Source organism: Miscanthus floridulus, chromosome 15, assembly GCF_019320115.1.
Source record: "Miscanthus floridulus cultivar M001 chromosome 15, ASM1932011v1, whole genome shotgun sequence".
In the NCBI taxonomy this organism is placed as follows: domain Eukaryota; kingdom Viridiplantae; phylum Streptophyta; class Magnoliopsida; order Poales; family Poaceae; genus Miscanthus; species Miscanthus floridulus.
Genome location: NC_089594.1, coordinates 77669243 through 77689865, shown reverse-complemented (window position 1 = coordinate 77689865; position 20623 = coordinate 77669243). Strand labels below are relative to the sequence as shown.

General features: G+C 45.3%; 2 protein-coding genes across 3 annotated transcripts; both read left to right on the top strand.

Moving 5' to 3' along the window:
- Positions 1–2293: 2293 nt before the first annotated feature.
- On the top strand, positions 2294–8061 carry LOC136508664 (uncharacterized). 2 transcript variants are annotated; one of them, XR_010772070.1, is made up of 3 exons: positions 2294–3604; positions 4428–6240; positions 7342–8061. XR_010772070.1 is itself a non-coding variant. In XM_066503399.1 (2 exons), exon 2 carries the CDS (start codon positions 5070–5072, stop codon positions 5808–5810), a length of 741 nt encoding a protein of 246 aa, XP_066359496.1. In that variant the 5' UTR covers positions 2294–3604; positions 4428–5069; the 3' UTR covers positions 5811–8061. The 2 variants fall into 2 exon arrangements, 1 of the variants encoding a protein (XP_066359496.1); XM_066503399.1 differs by having other exon boundaries at positions 4428–8061.
- A 6547-nt stretch (positions 8062–14608) lies between these two features.
- On the top strand, positions 14609–15701 carry LOC136508665 (auxin-responsive protein SAUR76-like). Its single transcript, XM_066503400.1, has one exon. The coding sequence runs from the start codon at positions 14789–14791 to the stop codon at positions 15218–15220; it is 432 nt and encodes a 143-aa protein (XP_066359497.1). The 5' UTR covers positions 14609–14788; the 3' UTR covers positions 15221–15701.
- The last annotated feature ends 4922 nt before the right edge of the window (positions 15702–20623 follow it).

The window sequence follows — 20623 nt, the reverse complement described above, 5'->3', positions numbered from 1 at the left end:
GGAAGAAATTGTTGGGGGTCCGCAGGTGGTTACCAATTGCCTTTTAACAGCTGTCAGCCTGTGTCACCTCTTCCCTTCGCACGTACACTTGCCTGCGTGTGGGCTTGTGAGGTGGGCCTAGGCCTTTGGGCGTCGATGTTTAATTGGGCAGAATTCACGTGATCATGTGCAATTAGCCTTCCGCCTTTGTGGGCTTCATTTAGCCTAAGTTACTTGCTGTTCTAAATCAAGCTTCTTTAAGTTGGTTTCAAGCTTTAAAAAACTGTATTATCATATACAACTTAAAATAATCTTATTACTAAATATATGTTGCTATGAAAAATCATCGAAATTAATTTAATGTTGAAGATAACGCCCAACAAGTATGGATTATGGATAACCGACTCCGCTGTCCGCTCCGACCTATTGCTCGTCGTCCTCGACTCCCCATACCATTCGTGTGCATGTCACCTTGGCTACCCAAAGCGACGCCAGCCACCGGCACTAGCGGTAGGAACCGCCTTTCTTCTTGTCCACCCCAAAGGCAGAACAACCTCTTGCATCTCTGCACTGAGGTTGTCATTTTGGGCATCTCTCGAAAGGCCGTTGACATGTGGTCTCATAAGATGTGGTAAGAACCACCTTCCTTCTCGTCCACCCCTAAGGCAGAGCACCCTTTTGCATCTCTACACTGAGGCTGTCATCTTGAGCATCTCTCAGAAAGGCCGTTGACATGTGGACTCATAAAATATGGTCCCGATACAACGCACGGTCATTTATATAGTTTATACCAAAATACACTCAAGGTGCGTTTACTCTTATCTATATTAAAATAGGAAGAAGCTTCTGATTTCGGTCGGTTTTTTTTTCTTTTTTTTTAATTTACTTGAGGACATTTCAATTTTGTTTTCCGCGTGGCTGTACTTTCCACCCAGCGCGTCCCGAATACGTTGTGAATTTTCTGAGACCCTGTCCTAGTCTCACATCCCTGCGTCTGTTAGTTTGGGTTTCCCGTCTGTCACCGGCTCACAGCGTTCGTCGTATGTTTTTCTCGTTTCCTTTTGGTCCCATTTTCCGTGAACGTCTGTGTCCGTCTCCACATCCACTTGCTTTTTTGTTTCCGTTCCGTCGTCAGCCGTTCCATGACCTTTTTACCTTTTCTTTTTTTCCTAGAAAGTATGTCCTGCTTTTTCTTATAAATACCAAAAATAATTTTTTTTTTTGCGAATTCTCTCTTTATGAAGATCTACAAAAAACCTCTATTTGCTACAGCGGTGAAAAAAATACTTCTCTAAGAAGCTGCACAGATAAAGCAAAAGCACAGTCAAATAAGCTGATCTCGAGTTTCTATGTTTTGGTATAAATGAGTGTTGTGGATAGAAGGTGTGGCTAGAGAAAGTTGTACAACCTATCATTTGACTTTTAATCTCAATTTATTCTAGCCATAAGCAACTTATAAGCTACACCGAATAGAGCGCCTGAGCCTATAGATATCGAGATTTCAACTACTAAATTGTTAATATAGTTTTGATTAAGAATAAAACTTATTGTTTTTAGAACTTGGATCAGCCAATGATCCAACAAATCAAAGCGTGAACTGAAATCTTGAGCAGTTTGTCATTCAGGTCTAATCAAAATAAATCTATCTCCAAGTTGTACCTATATAACATAACATAATAGTGTAATCCTCGATGAGAGTTGCCATGTTGAAATTAAGAGAAGTCTCTATCATAATCATCAAATAGACTAATGCTTTATACAACGGGAACTAACTCCTTACTAATTTTAATTCGACATTACAATTGCATATTATTATTGGTCTTCACAAAAACTCCACAAAAACTCACGGAACTTGCGATATCTAACATGTAACATTCCTGTAACTATTTTATATTAACATTTGATAGTTTTTTCCTCCTCCCTTTGCGACACACGGGTATGTTTGCTAGTTGTAATAATAGATGACACAACATGTTTGTTCGGTTGCAACGCATGAAAATATTTGCTAGAAAACAAAAAAAAATCATATAATATATGGTATGAGAGAACTTTATACATGGCAAATGAAAACTATTACTTCGTTTCTTCAGGTACTAACTGTTTTCTGTAGCTTTTTTTTTTGTGAGCAGAAGCCTTTTTTTTTTTTTTTTGAGGAAGCAAAAACTGTTTGCTGTAGGCTGTAGCTGGCATTTGCCATTCGTTGAGTGCGGCCCGGCCCGTTTAACGCAGCCTTTCTTCTGCCAGTCCAATGTCTCGCTGCCGGGACGAGCCGAGTCAAAACTCAAAAGTCCAGTCCACTGCCCACGGGCCACGGTACCACAACCACAGAGCTCGAACTCGAAGTCGAACCCTTGACCCCACCACCACGCCGACGGCCGCTCGATGGCGTCGGCTCCGGCGACGGCGCCGGCGCCGGCGCGGGAGGCTCCGACCCTACCGGTCGAGATCCTGGAGGACATATTCCTCCGCCTCCACGAAGCGGCCGACCTCGCCCGGGCCTCCTGCCGTCTGCTCCTCATTCCGCCGCGCCGCCTGCGACCGCGGCTTTCTCCGTCGCTTCCGTTCCCTCCATCCTCCGCCGGTCCTCGGAGTACTCGCTTTTGAGAATCCTGGAGTGCTCCTGCACGCCAAGCCGCCGCACCGGTCCGCCCCGGCCGCACGCGCCCTCGCGCATGGCCGCTGACTTCAGCTTCTCCTTCGTCCCCAGGGGCCCCAACTACAGGCAACAGGGTCTGGCGCGTCTGGGACGCCCTCGATGGCCGTGTCCTTCTCTCCATGAATCGCTACAGGAACACCGCCTTGGAGGACCTTGTGGTATGCGACCCCTTGCACCGCCGGTACGTCCAGATCCCCCCTACCCCCGGAGAATCTAGTGCCCTCCAATCGTTGCCATGATGATGTGGATTTCGAGCCCTTTCTGGCTCCAGCTTTGAAGGAGGAGGAGATGCATGAGATGTCATTCCGAGTGATCTGCAATGTGCGGTCCTAGTTACAAGGTTGTCACCCTAGTCTTCTCTTCGGTCACTGCAAATTGGCGTGGCACCGGTCACTGCAAATTGGCGTGGTGCCACTTCTATCAGCTTCCTACCCGACAGATTGGTTGATAACCCTAGATCGTTGGTGCGCTACTATGTGCGTGGCTGCTTCTACTGGACTTGTGCGTCGGTGAAACATATGCTTTTGCTTGACCCACGTGAGATGAAATTGACGCTGGTTAAGCTCCCACATATTGAGCTCCCACGTTTCAATCATAAATTGCCGGTCATTGTCGATGCAGGGGAAGATAAGCTTGGTGTCGTTACTGTTGGTTACATGAACAACACCTTAGACCTCGATTGCAAGACTTGGTGGAACAATGATGATGGTATGGAGGATTGGCAGCACAAGATTATCCCCTTGCCTGAGCTTGGCTATGAATGGTACATCAAGGGCGCAGCTGACAGCTACTTACTATTGAAAGTCATTCGAAAAGGGTCCGAGATCCCAAAACAAGTGTTTTACATACTGGAGGTCAAAACATTGTCGTTTGAGAGGCTGCATGTGTCTGTGTCTGACATGGGCTTCGGTCCTCCTAGATTTTTTGCAAGCTTCCCACCACCGCTGTCGCTCCCAACTATATGAAATGGTGAGAGCCTTCCTTGTTTGCCTCACTCTTCTGGAATTTATTTATGTTGTTGTTGGTCTCCTGTGATCAGTAATTGTTCTCATAGCGCATTTGTATTTTAATTTGGTGCATCTGAATAGCTCTTCTGCTACTGTACTGGACAAGTCATTAAAGTTGTGCGTGGTTTGTAATGTACTGTTGTTTGTATTTTAGAAAGCTAGCCAGATTACAGAGTGAAATGTTGATTATTCTCAATATTAGTTAAAAAGTCTAGCATATTCTGGTCGACATTGGAGCTTCACTTGTCATCTCTGGTTTCAGTGCAAGGTCAGCCTTCTTGATCGTTAGCATGCCATCTGTTTTAGTCTGAATAAGAATACATTTATGTGTCACCATATTACGTACCCTCAAATGTATCTTTAAGCGAACTCTTGAGACTTGAACTTTGTACAATTGTACATATGGCTTCATATTTGCTTTTATGTCCACCTATATCTGTGCTTTTCTTTGTTGTAGCTAGCTCCTGTACAATCTTAAAGATGAATGACATTTGTGATACATGGACATGTCGATTTTTTTTCTTTCTGAACTGCCCCTTTTGTTTAAGAAGCACATCTCTGTTGTTTACAGCTAAATTGTTGTGACACTTTTATTGTAGTAGCCTGTATTCATTGGAATAAATTTGTTGTTTAATAAGCACATATGCTGTCCATAAATTTCGAATTTGCATCTCCAGGCAGAACAGACACTGACTCCATGTTAGACCATATTTAGACATTTAACAATGTTTACTTTGATAGAATTTATTGAGGATTCTAAAAATGTGATTGTTTTGTTTGCTCAGTTGACACATTGGTCTGGATCAAGGTGACAGGGCAACGTCAACTACCAACATCTTGTTTACAGGGATATCACAACTACGAATTATTGTTTGATTCAAACGATAACCTTAGCATTTATTTGGAGATATAAGTGTTGCAAAAGAAAGTGTTATCTGTTGGAGCTCCTAAAAACATCTTAGCGGAACAGTGGTTGTTAGCTTTTGAACAAAACTGGACTGAATGAGGTTTGTTCTTTGATGATCTTAGTGGTGGTTAGCATTTAAAAAAAAAAACTGGACTCAATGAGGTTGAGGTCTGTTCTCGTATGCAGCGAAGAAAATGACGAAGATGATCATAGACATCTTGTATTGATGGCGCCTCTTATGTTTATTTATTAGCTTGTGAGGCGTGAGAGTCATGTGTATTTCAGTTGCTAGACTGCAGAGACCGACAGAGATTATTGCAAAATGTTGCGAGAACGCTCTATATATTTACGGATTTGCCCTCGGCTTTTTTTTCCTTCGAGGTAAAAAGCACGAACTGTGACTGTCTGTCACCCACGGCGTTTGACTTTCTTCTCTCTGTCTACTCTACTACACTGTCCAGTCCCAGTCAGCCTCCGACCGAGCCCATCTCTCCCACCGCGCCGCCCGCCCGCCGGCGCGATGGCGCCGGCGCGGAGGGAGCCGTCCCTCCCCGACGAGATACTGGAGGACATCTTACTCCGCCTCTCCGCGCCAGCCGACCTCGCGCGCGCCGCCGCCGTCTGCGCCTCCTTCCGCCGCGTCGCCTCCGGGCGCCGCTTCCTCCGCCGGTTCCTCCAACCCCGCCTCCACCCTCCGCCCCTGCTCGGGTTCCTCGAGCACAGGGGCAGGGGAGGGTTCCACCAGGCCGAGCCGCCGTACCGGTCCGCCCCCGCCGCGCGCGCCGTCGCGCAGGCCGTTGACTTCACCTTCTCCTTCCTCCCCAGCCCCGCCGGCAGCTGGCGCGTCTGTGACGCCCGCGATGGCCGCGTCCTCCTCTCGCGGAGCGTCTCCGCCGCCACCGCCTTCGTGGACCTCGCGGCGTGCGACCCCTTGCACCGCCGGTACGTCCAGATCCCCCGTATCCCCGGCGATCTGCTGTCCTCTTCCTGTCCCTTTGCGCCGTACCGTGACGGCGTCGAATTCGAGCGTTTCCTCGCGCCGGATTCGGGGGAGGAGAAGGACGAGCCGTCGTTCCAGGTGCTCTGCAGCGTGCGGTCATGGTACAGCGCCGTGATCTTCGTCTTCTCTTCGGTCACCGGAGATTGGTCTCGTCTCACCTCCATCAGCTTCCTACCCCGTCCCCAAAGTGTTGATGCGCTACTACGCCTGCGGCTGCTTCTACTGGGTGAATGGTTGGGACGGCTACATGCTTGTGCTTGACCCGCGTGACGACATGAAATTGTCGCTGGTTGAGCTCCCGCGTATCCAAGTCACACAGCACCAAGGGCTGGCCATTGTTGATGCAGGGGAAGACAGGCTCTGCGCGATAGCGCTCGATTACTGGAGGCTCTAGCGCTTCACTGCAGGACATGGCGGAACAATGGTTTTGGGCCGGAGAAATGGCAGCACAAGATCATCCCTTTGCCTGAGCCTGAGTATTGCTGGTACATCAAAGGCGCGGCTGATGGCTACTTACTCTTGAAGGCTTTTCCATGGGATTCGTCCCAGCATCAGCCAGAAGCTCTGTATTTCAGACTGGAGCTCAAGACATTGTTGATTGAGAGGCTGTGCGTGTCTGATCACCACATTTGTCATGCTCACCTGTATGCAAGCTTCCCACCACCGCTGTCACCGCCAAGTATATGAAATGGTGAGAGCCTTCCTTGTTTGCTTCTGAATTATCTCGTGTCCACCTTTATCTTTATCATCAAGTAGCACTTCTGCAAGCTGACGATTCGTTTCAGCTCCGTCCAGAAATGTTAGGCACATTTAGAGTTTTAGACCAGGGAAAAGTCATACAAAGTAGATTTTGACCTTAATTTCTCTTACAATATGTTGCCAATTGCTAAAAAATTAATATCATCTAGAGACACTTGAAATACAAATATATTGGTGCAAGTTTTATCCCTAAACTTGCATATAATTTGACTAATTGTCGGTCAAATTTGTAAAACTTCACTTTTCCTTTGGTCAAAATACGTTTATTTTGACCCTTGTTTCGATTTTGTAAAGCTAGTCAAATTGGGGACTGTTATACATATTCCTTGAAATACTATAGTGAAGAAAAGCTAACTGTTCTAATTGTAACCAACGTTATTTTTCACTTGTAATTTCAGGTTTTAGTAAGTTCAGACTTTTTTTATCTTTAATTAACACACCATCTGTGTGATCACCTTGGATTTTCTTTTGAATGACACCATAGTCAATTAGAATATAATGGTACTTGATCATAGCCATACTTTCACATATCTATAAGTGAACACATGGAGAGATTAATTGCCTATGGATGCATATTTGCTAGCCTTAAGAAACCAATTCATATTGGGTATGGAATTTTGATCTATATGCAATATATGTGTTTTTCTTTGGTCTAGTTTCTACACAAGCTTAGTGGTGAATGACATTTGTGAGATATGGACATGGATTTTTCATATTTTCTGAAACGATCTTGTTTAATAAGCACATCTATCATTTACAAATTACAAGTAATTTTCTTGTGACCATTTTTAGTGTACTATGTAATCTGTAGCTAGCATTTGTTGAAATGAATGAATTAAGTAGTTACCAAACCTATGCATAGTCCATAAACTTCACATTTGTATCTCCAAACAGAGTGGATATTTTTGTGTCAGCATGACCATATGGTGACTCTATGCTAGACCATTCGTCGACTTGCAATATTATTTACTTTGATGGCATTCATGTAGCAATATAATCTGTGTTTTGCTTGCTCTTTTGACACATTGGACAGGACCAAGGTGACAACATCTGTCTGATGGTGTAAGATCATCATCGGGCAAGACAATCATCGCTACTCCTGGCAACTGTGTTCTGTTTTGTTTTTGGTTCCCCTCTATGCCATAATCAGGAACTCAGACATGCAATGGAGGCACTTAGGTGCCCATGTGAACTGTCGTAAGCTCTTAAATTTGTACATATGAAACTTTGACAAATGGATGTAATGTATGTTTAAGAAAACCTGATAATATAGCTATTAACGCGAGCTCTTCTATCGATTGCATCTGGTGCTTGTGCGAGCCCTGTCATTCATTTGCCCTTCTGAGTAGAGAGGATCCTTGGTGTAAGACTTTCGAAGTTTATTTGTGTCCATGAGCAAACATGCCTGATTGCCTGCCAACTGGTCTAATGGAGGTCTAAGTACTAGTTCTATGATGCTTAGAGCCTGGTTACATTTTATTTTGTGTAATACCTTGCTTCAAAGGGCCTGAAAGCAAAATAAACTAACCTTGGCAGCCAGTAACATCCAGTAGTTGGTTAGTAACCTGACAAACAGTTTGTGCACTCTGCACTAACAAACAAAAACAAGTTAATTTGTGCATTAGCATAACTAAATTTGTGTAATACCATTTCACTTGACTGACAGTCATCACTAGGTACCGTCGACAGATGATCCTTCTGGCCCTTTCTGGAATGCCAAATTTTGTTAAAAGGATCATTGCGAATTTATCAGCTACATCAGTTACATTTACTTTTTTTTTTTTGCTCCTTTTCTTGGTTCAGATTATGTTTTCCCCCTGGAGGCAGGCTTGAGCCATGACGGCTTATATAGTTATATAGTCCAGAGTACTATTCAATTTTTGGAACAATTTGTTAGTATGGGCCAGCCCACGAGCAGCAGTATAGCCAGCCCACCAGATAAATAGACGGGCTCTTTCCGTCCCTTCCGTAAATTCATGGCAAAGCATATGCAACATCTCCTGTTGATTGGACGCAGCGCTTTATTACTAGTTTGAACTGGGAGTTTATAGTCATCCGATCCGATCCGGTGTCCATATCATCAATGTGCAGAGTCCGGTGGAGGCCTGGCGATTTGAGTGGGAGCACGTCCGAGGAATGCATCGGCGGGAAGGTCGATGAGCCCGTGCTTCAGCGAACGGAAACGCTTACACCCGAGCGCTTGTTTAATGGGCCTGCCAACCGGCCCTAGCAGCCTCCCAAACTCGTAGTCTAGAGTGTTCCGAAGGGCGGCCGCTTCCACCGTGGTTGCGTAGTGACTGCCTCCACCACGCTGTCCGCCCATCGCGGACTCCCTCCCGTCGATGGCCCCGCCGCTGTAACATCCTAAAATTTAAAATTTTGAAAATAAAGCTAAAATAAATTAATTGAGAATTTATGTGCTCATAAAAACATAGAAAAATAAAAATTTTTATTAATTTAAAATTTATCATAAGGTAGAAATGTGTTTGTTGCATTTATGCTGGTCACACCTCGTATTTCTATGTGCAAAATATGTGTTTTTTTATACGTTTAGTAGACGAATATCTATCTCTAGGAATTTTCCAGCTTCTTTCCGGAATTTAATTCCTACCTCCTTCACCTTAATCTTTATGTTCCAAGTTCCCAACAATATTTTTATAAGCTCCAAATACTTTATTTGGGTTCATCATGTTTCAAAGTGTCTCTGAGAATTTTTCTCAATTTTTTGGAGGTCTCGGAGTATTTTTCGTGGCTTAAATATCAATTCTGGACTTTTCTAGAATTATTTTATCCACGGAATTAATTAATTCCGAAAATAATAAATCTCTCATTTATCGCAACGCTCAAAGCCCATGTGCAATAATCTAATAAATCCTAAAGGCACATGTCTTTATTTACTAATGGACTTTAATGTTTATTTAGGCCCATTAGTGCAGGCAGATGGTGCAACGTCAATTAGTACCATATCGCTAGTTGACGTGGATGTGGGGAATTTTTCTTCCTATATATATATCTACCAACCCCTTGAGAAAAGCACACCAAAACTACCGTATGGGAAGCCCCTAGTTTAAAAAATCCCTCGTATAGTAAATTATATTTTTCTCTCCTTCTATGGCCGTCGCCGCTGTGCTGCCAAGCCCGGCCATCATCGTCAAGCCCGGCCATCATCGTCTCATCGTCTCATCCGTCAACGCCAGAAAATACTGAGATCCATGAACAATAATCATCAACCGGCCGTAACGAACCAGGCAGCAATGCAGATCACGTATGTCACCGCCCATGGAACAGTCTGATATGATCGCAGTACGTACTGCTCCTCTTTGAAGTCTCTATTTCCTTATTAACCATTAACCCAATCACTAGATCGTATTGATGCAGCATCTCCGATCAGTTGGAGGAGTCGCTTGTGAAACCCGATCTCGCCGCTGTCTGCTTCAACGCCGACATCGTTGTTCCTCATCTGGCATCGGTGAGGACCTCCGCACACCTTCGGTTAGTTTTCCCTCCTTGACCTGCACCCTGCTAGCTTTGTTGAGCTCCTATACAATCATCAGTTGTTGCCGTGCGCCATGCGTGCTCCCTGCTCCAGTTAGCTGTTCCAATTAGCTTGATGACATCATATGACATCACGTATATGTTTTATGGCCGTTCTCTTATAGAAAAACAAATCCAACAATACTATAGAAATACACCACTTACGATCAACAATGGATCCTTACTGTTTCTTCGTTCTAACTCCGATTTGATCCGTTCAACTTGCGCTAGGTTCGTAATTTCATAACCTACATGTTCATACTACTGTTAGATGTGTTTTCAACTTTTAAAATTCGTGATTAGATTTAATCTATTATTTTGTCAAAGGAAATCTTGTTTATTTCATATCTTCTGCGTTTTAGATCCGTTTTGACCCATTGTTGCGTTAGATTCATAGCGACGAACTCTATGTGTTAGCGACAGTGGTTACCATATTAATATTTCTAAAATTTCATGGTTTAAATCATACCTTGATTAATAATTATGCAACTGGGTTTTGTAAATAAAATATGATTTGTTTTACTTTAGTTTTATAACTCAAATCTAAATTTGATTTAATCCAATTTATATAAGCTTTTATATAGTTAAATAAATGAAGCCTATAGTTTTCTTTTTCGTGTATAAAGTAAATCTTTCGGTAGTTGTATCTTTTCAACCGTAGCTCCGATTAGCGTGTTTTCGCGTCTGTGTGTTCGTAGTGAGATGTAGATTCATTTTACAAACTTTTCATCTTAATTTGATGTTTGATGTATTGTTCTAATTTAGATCTATTGTTTGCTTCGTGTATGATTGTATGGATGCTTGTGTGGTGCTTTATGATTAAGTCCAGTCGGTGAGATATACGTGGTGATCAAGAAGAAGAACATTGAAGATTAAAGCTTACCGAAGGATCGGTGTTTAAGGCAAGTATAGCATGGGATCTTCCTTGTTGTCCTATTCATCTTTAATCATTTAATTCATACTGCATGTGTCTACCTTGACTGCCACTAAGGATATCCTAGTCTTTTGTTATCTTGTACCTTGATACCTTTGGGATATGCATTGGGTAGCTTTGCTAGTGCTCAAACTACAACCATGATCTTGTAACTTGACTAATGGTATATGCAATAAACACTAAAAGATGCTTTTTAGCAACATGGAACAAGGGGGCTAGAGCATTGGGCTATATATGGTGCTCTAGATTCCTCTCCCTAAGGACTTATCTGTAAGTGATTTATCCGGGACTTACAGTACAGCTGTGAGGGCTATATGGCTCTAGCTTTAGCTCAGTATGAGAACCTTTTCTAGCTTGTTAGTGGTTACCTTTATTGGCGTAAGAATGACTTGCCAAATTGGGTATAGGGCGGCCTCTATCCCCATGTGTATAAGCTGCGCGTCAATGTGCCATCGGGGAGGGGGGCTCTACATCTATTTGTCGAGTGAATCTAATGGCCCTAACTTGTTAGACGAACCTTTGAAAGACTTCATAGTGAACCCTGTCGACCTTCCTTGGTAGTGGGTCAAGAGGCTGATCACCTCGGGCGAAAGGGTAAATCACGACTCACAATGAAAATGTACAACCTCCGCAGAGTGTAAAACTGGTATATCAGCCGTGCTTACGGTCACGAGCGGCCTTGGAACCCTTACGGAATAGATAATGAACACTAATGATATGGATGATGAAGATGCTCACTAATGGTTAATTGTTTATGCTATTCATTATTCATGTTTACCTGATCATGTGTTTATGGGCTTGTGAATAAACTTGTTACCACCCAATTGCTAAAATGATGACTCATTAAAAGCTAATCGCAGTAAACCAGTGTCAGCCTTTTGAGCCTCATGAACCCCATGTTATATCTGTTGAGTACGACATGTACTTACGCTTGCTTTACTTTTTAAATCTTTGAAAAAATCCCGGATGGGTACCAGATTGCTAGAGTTTGGAGGAATTAGGCTCATGGTCAACCAGTCAGTTGTCCCTGTGGATTTGGAGTACTCGCCTAAAGATCAGAGTTGTCTTTCCGCTATCTATACTCTGAGATTATATTCTATATACTGATACGTTATGTATTTAAGCATTGTCTATTGATATTACCCTTATTTGTAGGTATATGTGAGATTTGACTTCCTGGGCTCACATATGGTGTGTATCTGGTTTTGTTCTTAAAACCGGGTGCTACAGCCGCCCGCCCGGCCGAGCCAAAGCCCTATGCTAGTGGTGCTGGCTGGTGGTGGTGCTCGCGCGCGCCGCTGGTGCTGGGTGCTCGTGCGCCGCTGCTCGCCACCGGCTCCAACCCCGACGGCTGGAATTGACCAGCCTTGGCCTCCCCTATGTTGCAAACGCATGTTTCAAGTGTTTTCAGATATTTCATAGGTATGTTTCAATTGTTTCATACGGACGTTGCAAAAGTAGATTGGAATGTTGCATATGTTGCAATGGTTGTACTCGTATGTTCCAAGCTCCTGTTCTCAATGTTTCATCTGTTTTTTACGTATGTTGCAAGTGTATTTATGTGGAATTCTGAATGTTGCATATATCTAGGATGTTGTATATGTTTATAATGGTTTCAAGTGTTGTTTAGGTGTTTTCGCAAGTGTTTCAGACGTATGTTTCAAATGTTTTATTTGTTTTCAGACGTATGTTGCAATTGTTGCATTTGGATGTTTCAAAACTAGATCGGGTGTTGCATCTCCTTCCTCGCCTTTCTGCTGTCTCACCTCGGTGTCAGGCGCGAGAAGCGAGTGCAGACAGAGGCGGTCCCCACTGGTGCGGGCGGCCCGACGTGCTTGCGGGCGGGCGCAACAGGTGAGACGTGGGCAGGCAGGCGTGGGATGTGGGACCGGAGAGGGGGGAGGGGGCAGCGGCGCGGGCATCCGGATGGGAGGCTAGCGTCTCTTGAGCATTTGGGCTGAAATGGGTTAACTGCCGGAATCGATCATATACCGACTGGTGCGTCACACCGCCCTTGAGGTGTGTGTTTGTCTGGTCGTCCCTTTTTTTTTCTCAAAAGGAAGGCCGACGGAGGGAGAAGGACCTCCCGGTGCCAACTGCCAACGCTGTCGGGGATCCAACCTGGGTCGGCGGCTACACCTTGAGGGCTGCTGTCTCAATGCAAGGAGCCACTCGGACTCGCCATATATCGTCCAATAATCCTAGCAGTGTCGGTCCTGAGTGTGTTTGGTCTAACTTATAATTAATCTATATGTAATTTGCATTGCTTGGACATGAACCTCTACAATTTCCATGAGCTTTGTGCCCCTTGGGTTTTTAGGTTCTAGACTTGAGTTGAATAACTTTTGATCACCAACAGTTAAGCGCGTACAGGCTGTAATAATCAGGGTTGTGGGATTCAAATGGCAAAAAAAAAAAAAAAAAAAAAAATTCAAACCCTTGAAACAAGTAATGGAGGCTCAGGAAATTATCGGTCATGATTCATTGACCGGTCAAAATGTTCAAATTTAGCTAATATGTGTATGAATTTTGGCCAAATCTGATAAAGGCATACGGATAGAAAATGAAGAATGGATCATAATTTCATACATTTGCACATTATATTTATATTGAAGGAAGAAGTTGTGGATTTGTTTGAACTCCAGAAGACTAGACATTTGAGTTTTGCCAAAACTTTTGACCGCTATATATGATGATGTTTCAGGCCTCACCGAGATGAATGAAAATCAATCGTCGTTTCAGACCTAATCCTAGAACCCTGGTAATAATCATCTCCTTTTTCTTCGCCTGACTCTGAAGGAGTGGCGCTAATAAGATAGTGAAGTTCTAGCGCAAACATGATCTATATTTTAGGATGTATATATATTGAGTGGAGCCTTTGGCTTATTAGAAATGCCTTAGGCTTTGTTCGTCTTGTGACCTTACCTCCTCGCTGTACTCCTACAGTACTGTGGCACAAACGCTCTTTAGTAGTGAAATAAAGCATCTGTAGGGGCTGTTGAAAACATAGACTGTCTACAAATCGATTACCTGCCCAGTGCCCGCTGTTGGCCGTAGGGTCCATCTGAGATATTTGGACCCCGGATCCATGCAATTTAATTCCGTTATCGGCCATGTGCTAGCCACTGTTCAGAATTGGGATCCGGTTGACACCGATGTGCAGGTTTAGAGACTATTCTTCGTGGATTCTACCGTAACTGATCGTCCGGTGGAGCCTTATTTGACGAACGAATAATCATGCTCGATCTAAGCTCTTGCAAAGTCGCTCTCACGCACTTTATTCCACTTTCGTCCGATCCCTATCTCTCTCTCTGAAGAAGCTGCGAATCAAGAAAAGCTTGGCATCTGCGCAATGATGCCAAACCCCGGCCGGCCCTAGCTAATCATGCAAGCCGGAGTGCAGAACACACAACCAACTGCAAATCAAATCTGAGCATATCTACTATACTACAACACTCAGCTAGTGCACGAACTGCATCATGCATGCATCCCTCCATCAGCATTATTGCATGCATGCTTCTGCATGTCATGCAAGGGCCGCCCATGCAAATCTGACGAGGCATATCTACTACACGTCTACACGGCAAGCCGTGCTGCGTGCAGTTCCCGGTTCGGCAACCTGCAGCTGTTGAGTGTGGACTTGCATGTCCAATTGTCCATCCAACTTCCAACCCTAGTAGCCTTTCGGAAACCGATCAGAGTACAGCGAGCCGAGAGATGGGTCGGTAGCTAACCAATGTCCTCGCCTGCTCACAACCAACCACGACGTGTGCCACCCACACCCACATACGCACACGCCAACAGCTCACATTTATAAGCGCCCTACGCATACATTTGCACCACAATTGCACACTTGAACTGCCATGTCGTCCGTGCCAAATGCTAGCTCTGTTGTTTCAAACCTGGGCGTTTTCCTCGCTGTCCTGCCACCGAAATTGAACCGATTTGTGTGAAATTCCTGCCGTTTCTGAGTTCTGTGCGTTTTGGTTGCCGGCGAAGCTGTTTCAGATCGATGAACAGGTTCAGGAATGTGGTGCTGCGCAAGTGCAAGAGCCTGTCACGGGTAGCAGGGCGGCCGAGCGCGTCGTCGTACTCGTACAGCAGCCTCCGGTCCATGTCCACACGGGACGCCGCCGCCGCGGTCGTCGACGACGGCGCCGCCCATGATGCCGACGACACGCCTGTGCGCGGCGGTGGCTGCGCGGTGGCAGTGTTGGTGGGCAGGTCGCGGCGGCGGTACGTGATCAGCGCGAAGCACCTCAGCCACCCGCTGATTGCCGCGCTCATCGACGACGACGGGCGGCGGAAGGATCAGCCCATCGCCGTCAACTGCGAGGTGGTGCTGTTCGACCACCTGCTGTGGATGCTGGACAACGCCGTCGACCTCCACGACGAGGACGACGACGACGCCATGAGGGAGCTGGCCCAGCTCTACGCGTGCTGATCTGATCATCACGCCCACGCACGGGATCGTCAGACTACATACACATATATACATACAAACACGATTAACGGCACATGTTGTCAGGTTGGTTCCTTTAATCCAGCTTCAAATCTTCAATTCGTCCTCGATTGATTTCAGTTTCTTTTTGCTTCGCTGTTTTTGCGCCCGGTTATCTAAAGATTTCTTGGGCGCCATGCATGCATGCATGGCTTGTAACTTCGAGTAAATACGATGACATATATGTATTATGCAGTTTTCCTAAGGTTTCGTTGTATCAGTCACAAGCTTCTGCTGTTTGCGTTAGAGACAGGCATCATCATGTTAATTAAGCTTGTTTGCATGATGATGTAGATGATGTAAATTTTTTATTTGTTCTTGTGATTGAGCCAAGGTCTAGTTTGCTTTAACTTCACTGAAAATGCACATTGTTGTATTATTGCTTATACTTTACTGAAATGTAAGCTGAAACTGTGATTAGCTAGCTGACTTCTGGTTGATTATTACAGGTATCATATATCGACATATATGTATCACTGGTATATATACTTGAGTTTCAAAAATACCACTGTATCCTAAAACTAAAAATAGTTTCAAAAATGGCATCGCAATCCAAAACAAAGCCTGATTATATTAGTTCAGCTATCATCAGAAAGCAGGCCATGAAAAAGATTAAAGGAAAAGAAAAGCTAATTGGTGCTGGTAGTACAGCTAGTTAGATATAGATATAGGTAGCAGCTAATGCGTTGGACAGGCAGGTCCTGCAAGGAGACATGCCACCCACCCTAATGCAGCTAGCAAGCACATCCCAACGCACTCAGGTGCACAGTCCCTGTCACATTTAACAGACAGACAGGGTTTAATTCAGACACGTCCAGGCAGCAACCTAATTGGATTTTGTGTGGGTTCGTTCCCCTGTCGCTCACGCCGTAGCTATCAAATTAGTATAAGTAAAACTTATAATAATGTTATTAATCAGAGGCGGCAACGCCAAGAAAAAGATAAAATTTAATAACTCTCTGAAAAAAACAGAAACATCCAATCATCATTAATATTGATAACAAGAGGCATTAATGTATTCCATTTTTTAAAAAAATATCAACCTCTACCGTTACAGAAAAAGACATAAAGTAACCCTAACAAAGCTACATTTTAATTTGTAAAATACACTACTACACAAAGAAATTTGCAAGGCGTTTTGAAATTGGGCTCTGAGGCGGGCAGGATTTTCAGCCGCCTAGCATTAACCGAGGCGGTCATTTTTTATTAACCGAGGCGGTTACAACAACCGCCTAGCAAAATCGATTAACCACCTTAAAATGCCCGCCTCGGTTAATATCGATTAACCGAGGTGGTTGTTCTAACGTAAACGCCTCGGTTAATACATTAACCGAGGTGGGCATACTATAAGGCCTGCCTCGGATAATACTAGCCCATCTCGGAGCCCAAACAAGGCATCTCGGCCTGATAGCGTGCTCAGTGTATATATACCGCGCTTAGCCACTTAGGGTTTCATTCCAAACTCACCCAGCCGCCACACTCTCCTCACCCTCCCTCTCGCTCTCCCTCTCCCAGCCTGACACAAGGGGCGGCGGCGGCGGCCACACTCTCTCCTCACGTACGCGCACCCCCTCCCTCTCCCTCTCCAGCCCGGTAGCACCTCACCACTCCCCTCCCGGCGGCGTTCCTCCCCCCGGCGGCACGGTGGCTGGAGCTCGTGGTGGCGCAGTGGTGAGGGTTGTAGCCGCGCCCTTCGTAGCTCGAGGCGGGTGATGCGGAAGGAGGCGAGATCTGGCGGTGGGAGGCGAGATCCGGTGGCGCGTGGGATCGAGCCCCCTCTCATCCCTCCGGCGATGGTGCGGCGTGGGGACGCCGGATCCGGCGACGGCTCGGCGCGGGGATGCCGGATCCAGTGGTAGCGCGGGGGAGCCCCCCCTCTCCTCCCTCCAGCGACGACGTGGGGACCGAGGAGCTCCTCTGTCTCCTCCTCCGGCGGCGTGGATCTGGGCGAGGAGGTCCTCCCTCTCCCTCAAGCTCCTCTAGTTGCACGGATCCAGGGCCGGGTGGCGCAGATCGAGGGCGTGGCGGTGCTGGCACGGACGCGGCGGCTGCGGGCACGCGGCGAGCTACCGGCGCGGACGCGGACGCGGAGCATGGTGGGTCACGGCTCCCCGGCGGCGGCGCCGCGCAGGGGCGCCAGAGCCAGGCCCAGATCCAGTCCCGGTTAGGGCTGGATCTAGGCTTTTTCTTTTTTTTGTTTTTTTAATCAAATTACCGAGGCGGGCATCGAACCGCCTCGGAAAATATTCTATTTACCATGACCTTTCCACCGAGGCCGTTGCAAAAACTGCCTCGATTAAGGCTTTTTGCCCGCCTCGGTAAACATTTCTGTAGTAGCGATAATAAAAAAAAAATTCATTCTGAAAAATAATATTATTCATAAAATTCACTAGCTGTCCCTAAACTTAACATTGTAGTGTTATTCAGCCCCTAGCCCTTAAATTTTGATGTTTGGGTCTCCGGATTTGAAATAAACCGCTATTCGAGACAAGTTTAGTCAAGTTTAGAGCCAGTTTAGACCAATGCTGGCATCCGAGACAAGTTCGGGAACATAGACGACAATGTGGTACAAGTTTAGTCAAGAGTTGGGTCCCAGATGACACCACCATACACTAGTAGAGAAACGACCTTTGATCCACTTCGAAATTTAGCTTTAGTCCCGGTATTTTTCGCGTCCGAGACTAGAGAAACCTTTAGTCCCGGTTGGTAGCTCCAACCGGGACTAAAGGTCCCTGCCCAACGGCTAAAAGTGCGAGAATCTTTAGTCCCGGTTTGAGACACGAACCCAGACTAAAAGTGTGACTTTTAGTCCTGGTTTGAGACACCAACCTGGACTAAAGGTACCTTTAGTCCCAGTTTGTGTCTCAAACCCGAACTAAAGGTGTCTTCAAACTAAATTTAAAAGGAAAGAGTATCTTATCTAAGTAAGATGTGTGGTGGTAGGTGAGATGGTAACGCGTGCAAGAGCTGAAGTGGGAGGTCGTAGGTTCGAATTTCCACAGCTGCAACTTTTTTTTACCCAATAAACACCTCTAGTCCCGGTTGGAGGAACCGGAACTAAAAATCAAGACCTTTAGTCCCGATTTCGTAGTCCCGGTTCCAAAACCAGGATTACAGGGGGTTGAGAACCGGGACTACAACTCGTTTTTCTACTAGTGATAGGAATTCAAGGGCTCAAATATTAGAATCTAAATGGCCTCTAGTCCCGGTTGGAGAAACCGGGACTAAAAATCAAGACCTTTAGTCCCGATTTCGTAGTCCCGATTCCAAAACCGGGATTACAGGGGGTTGAGAACCAGGACTACAACTCGTTTTTCTACTAGTGATAGGAATTCAAGGGCTCAAATATTAGAATCTAAATGGCTGTCGATGTTTTACCACCGGCAACCAGCCATGGGAGTACCCGGGGCGGTGATTTGTTCGGAGGGGTATCGGCGTTTGCAGGAACTCGATGGTAAACGCAGGGAGACAACGATTTATACTGGTTCGGCACGCCGGAAAGTCACGGCGCCCTACGTCCAGTCTGGTGTGGATAGTATATTGCGCCCTGCGCTATTTGTTGTGTTGCGAGGTATGTTGTGGTTATGTCTGTCGCTCCTGTCTCTCTTATCTAAGGACCCCTGCCCTCCTTTATATAGTACAGGAGAGGCGGGAGTCCTAGTCGGTTACAAAGTAGAGATCCTAGTAGGATTACGTGTAACTAGTTCTAGTAGGATTACATGTAGGGAATCCTAGTTGGACTAGGTCTTCTTCTCTCTTCTCCGAGGGAAACCCTATGGGTCCCGTATCGACAAGCCCCCGAGCATCTCATGGATGAGCTTCGGAAGCCTTCTTGTTCTTCTTGGTCTTCGTTGAGTTGTTGTAAATCCATTCCAGGTTCTTCTTGAAGTGAAACCTTGAGATGGTCTTCTTTGTCTTTTCTTCGGCTGATGTGCACTTTTGGACAAAAGTGCAGTCAGTGAGTGTAGCCCCCGAGCCTCTTGCTTTTGCTTGCAAAAGTTAGAGGGTCTAGATTCTTGTCTTCAAAAAAATTTTGGGGTTATGTATCCCGCAGCCCCCGAGCCTTTTCCGAGTACTTTTCTTTAGAATAGAAATCGGATGAAGGGTCTTGATGTGTTGTCTTTGTTGTAGTCTTGAGTACTTGTATTCTTGGTCTTTCATCCTTGAATTCGAGCCCTCGGGCATAGTTGAAGCGAATGCCGAGCCCCCGAGCTTAGTGTTTGACTAAGCCGTGATACTCTTTCGAGTTGTTTTTATTCATCCAGGTCATTTCTAGACTTCTCTGGTTCTTGATGTACCTCTTCCAGGTTGTTTGCACTTCGTCTAGGTTCTTTCTGAACTTATATGTACCTTATCTGGGTTGTTTTCTGATTTGACTAAGACGTGATGCTCTTCCGAGTTGTTTTTATTCATCCAGGTCATTTCTAGACTTCTCTGGTTCTTGATGTACCTCTTCCAGGTTGTTTGCACTTCATCTAGGTTCTTTCTGAATTTGTATGTATCTCATCCGGTTTTTTTTTATCAATCCGGGTTCTTTCTGAAATGTTCTTCCAGGTTGTTTTTGATTCATCCGGGTTCTTTCTGATCCTGTCTTGGTTCTTGCCGCACCTCTTCCAGGTTGTTTGCACTTCGTCCAGGTTCTTTCTGAACTTGTATGTACCTCATCCGGGTTGTTTTTTGATCAATCCGGGTTCTTTCTGAATTTGTCTTGGTACTTGCAGCACCTCTTCGGGGTTGTTTGCGCTTCGTCCAGGTTCTTTCTGAACTTATATGTACCTCATCCGGGTTGTTTTCTGATCAATCCGGGTTCTTTCTGAATTTGTCTTGATTTCTGTTCCCAACTTATTTGGGTTGTTTTTCCTGATCTCATGGTACCGATGTAGCTCTCCTGCATGTTAAACATAAAAATATGTTGTAAATAACATTCCAGATATAAAGTGGGGAGCATGTGCCATATTTGAATAATCAATCAGGGGCAGGCCCTGGCATTATGAAATGCATATAAACTTTTTGCGTCTTGCTCTTGCTAGGCCATGCAAATTCCTCAGGTAGTGTCCTGTTACGTTTAAGCACTTGAATCTCGCGTGTGGTTCAGAGGTTCATTGACGTGACCATCCGTTCGAGTAGACAAGCTTCATGGATTAAGGTCTGTTCTACCTGAGGACTTTAGCAACCGTTAAGAGAAGACTTAGAGCACTATGTTTGCTCGCATGATGATTTTTTGTGTCTTCCCTTGCTAGGTCGGTTAATTTCCTAGGTAGTAGCCTATTACGTTTAAGCACTTGAATCTCGTGTATGGTTCAGAGGTCTATTGACGTGACCACCCGTATGGTTCAGAGGTTCTTT

What these genes read in the sequence shown, in the direction of transcription:
- LOC136508665 (XM_066503400.1), top strand. Translation starts at nt 14,789, where the DNA reads ATGAACAGGTTCAGGAATGTGGTGCTGCGCAAGTGCAAGAGCCTGTCA.
- LOC136508664 (XM_066503399.1), top strand. Translation starts at nt 5,070, where the DNA reads ATGGCGCCGGCGCGGAGGGAGCCGTCCCTCCCCGACGAGATACTGGAG.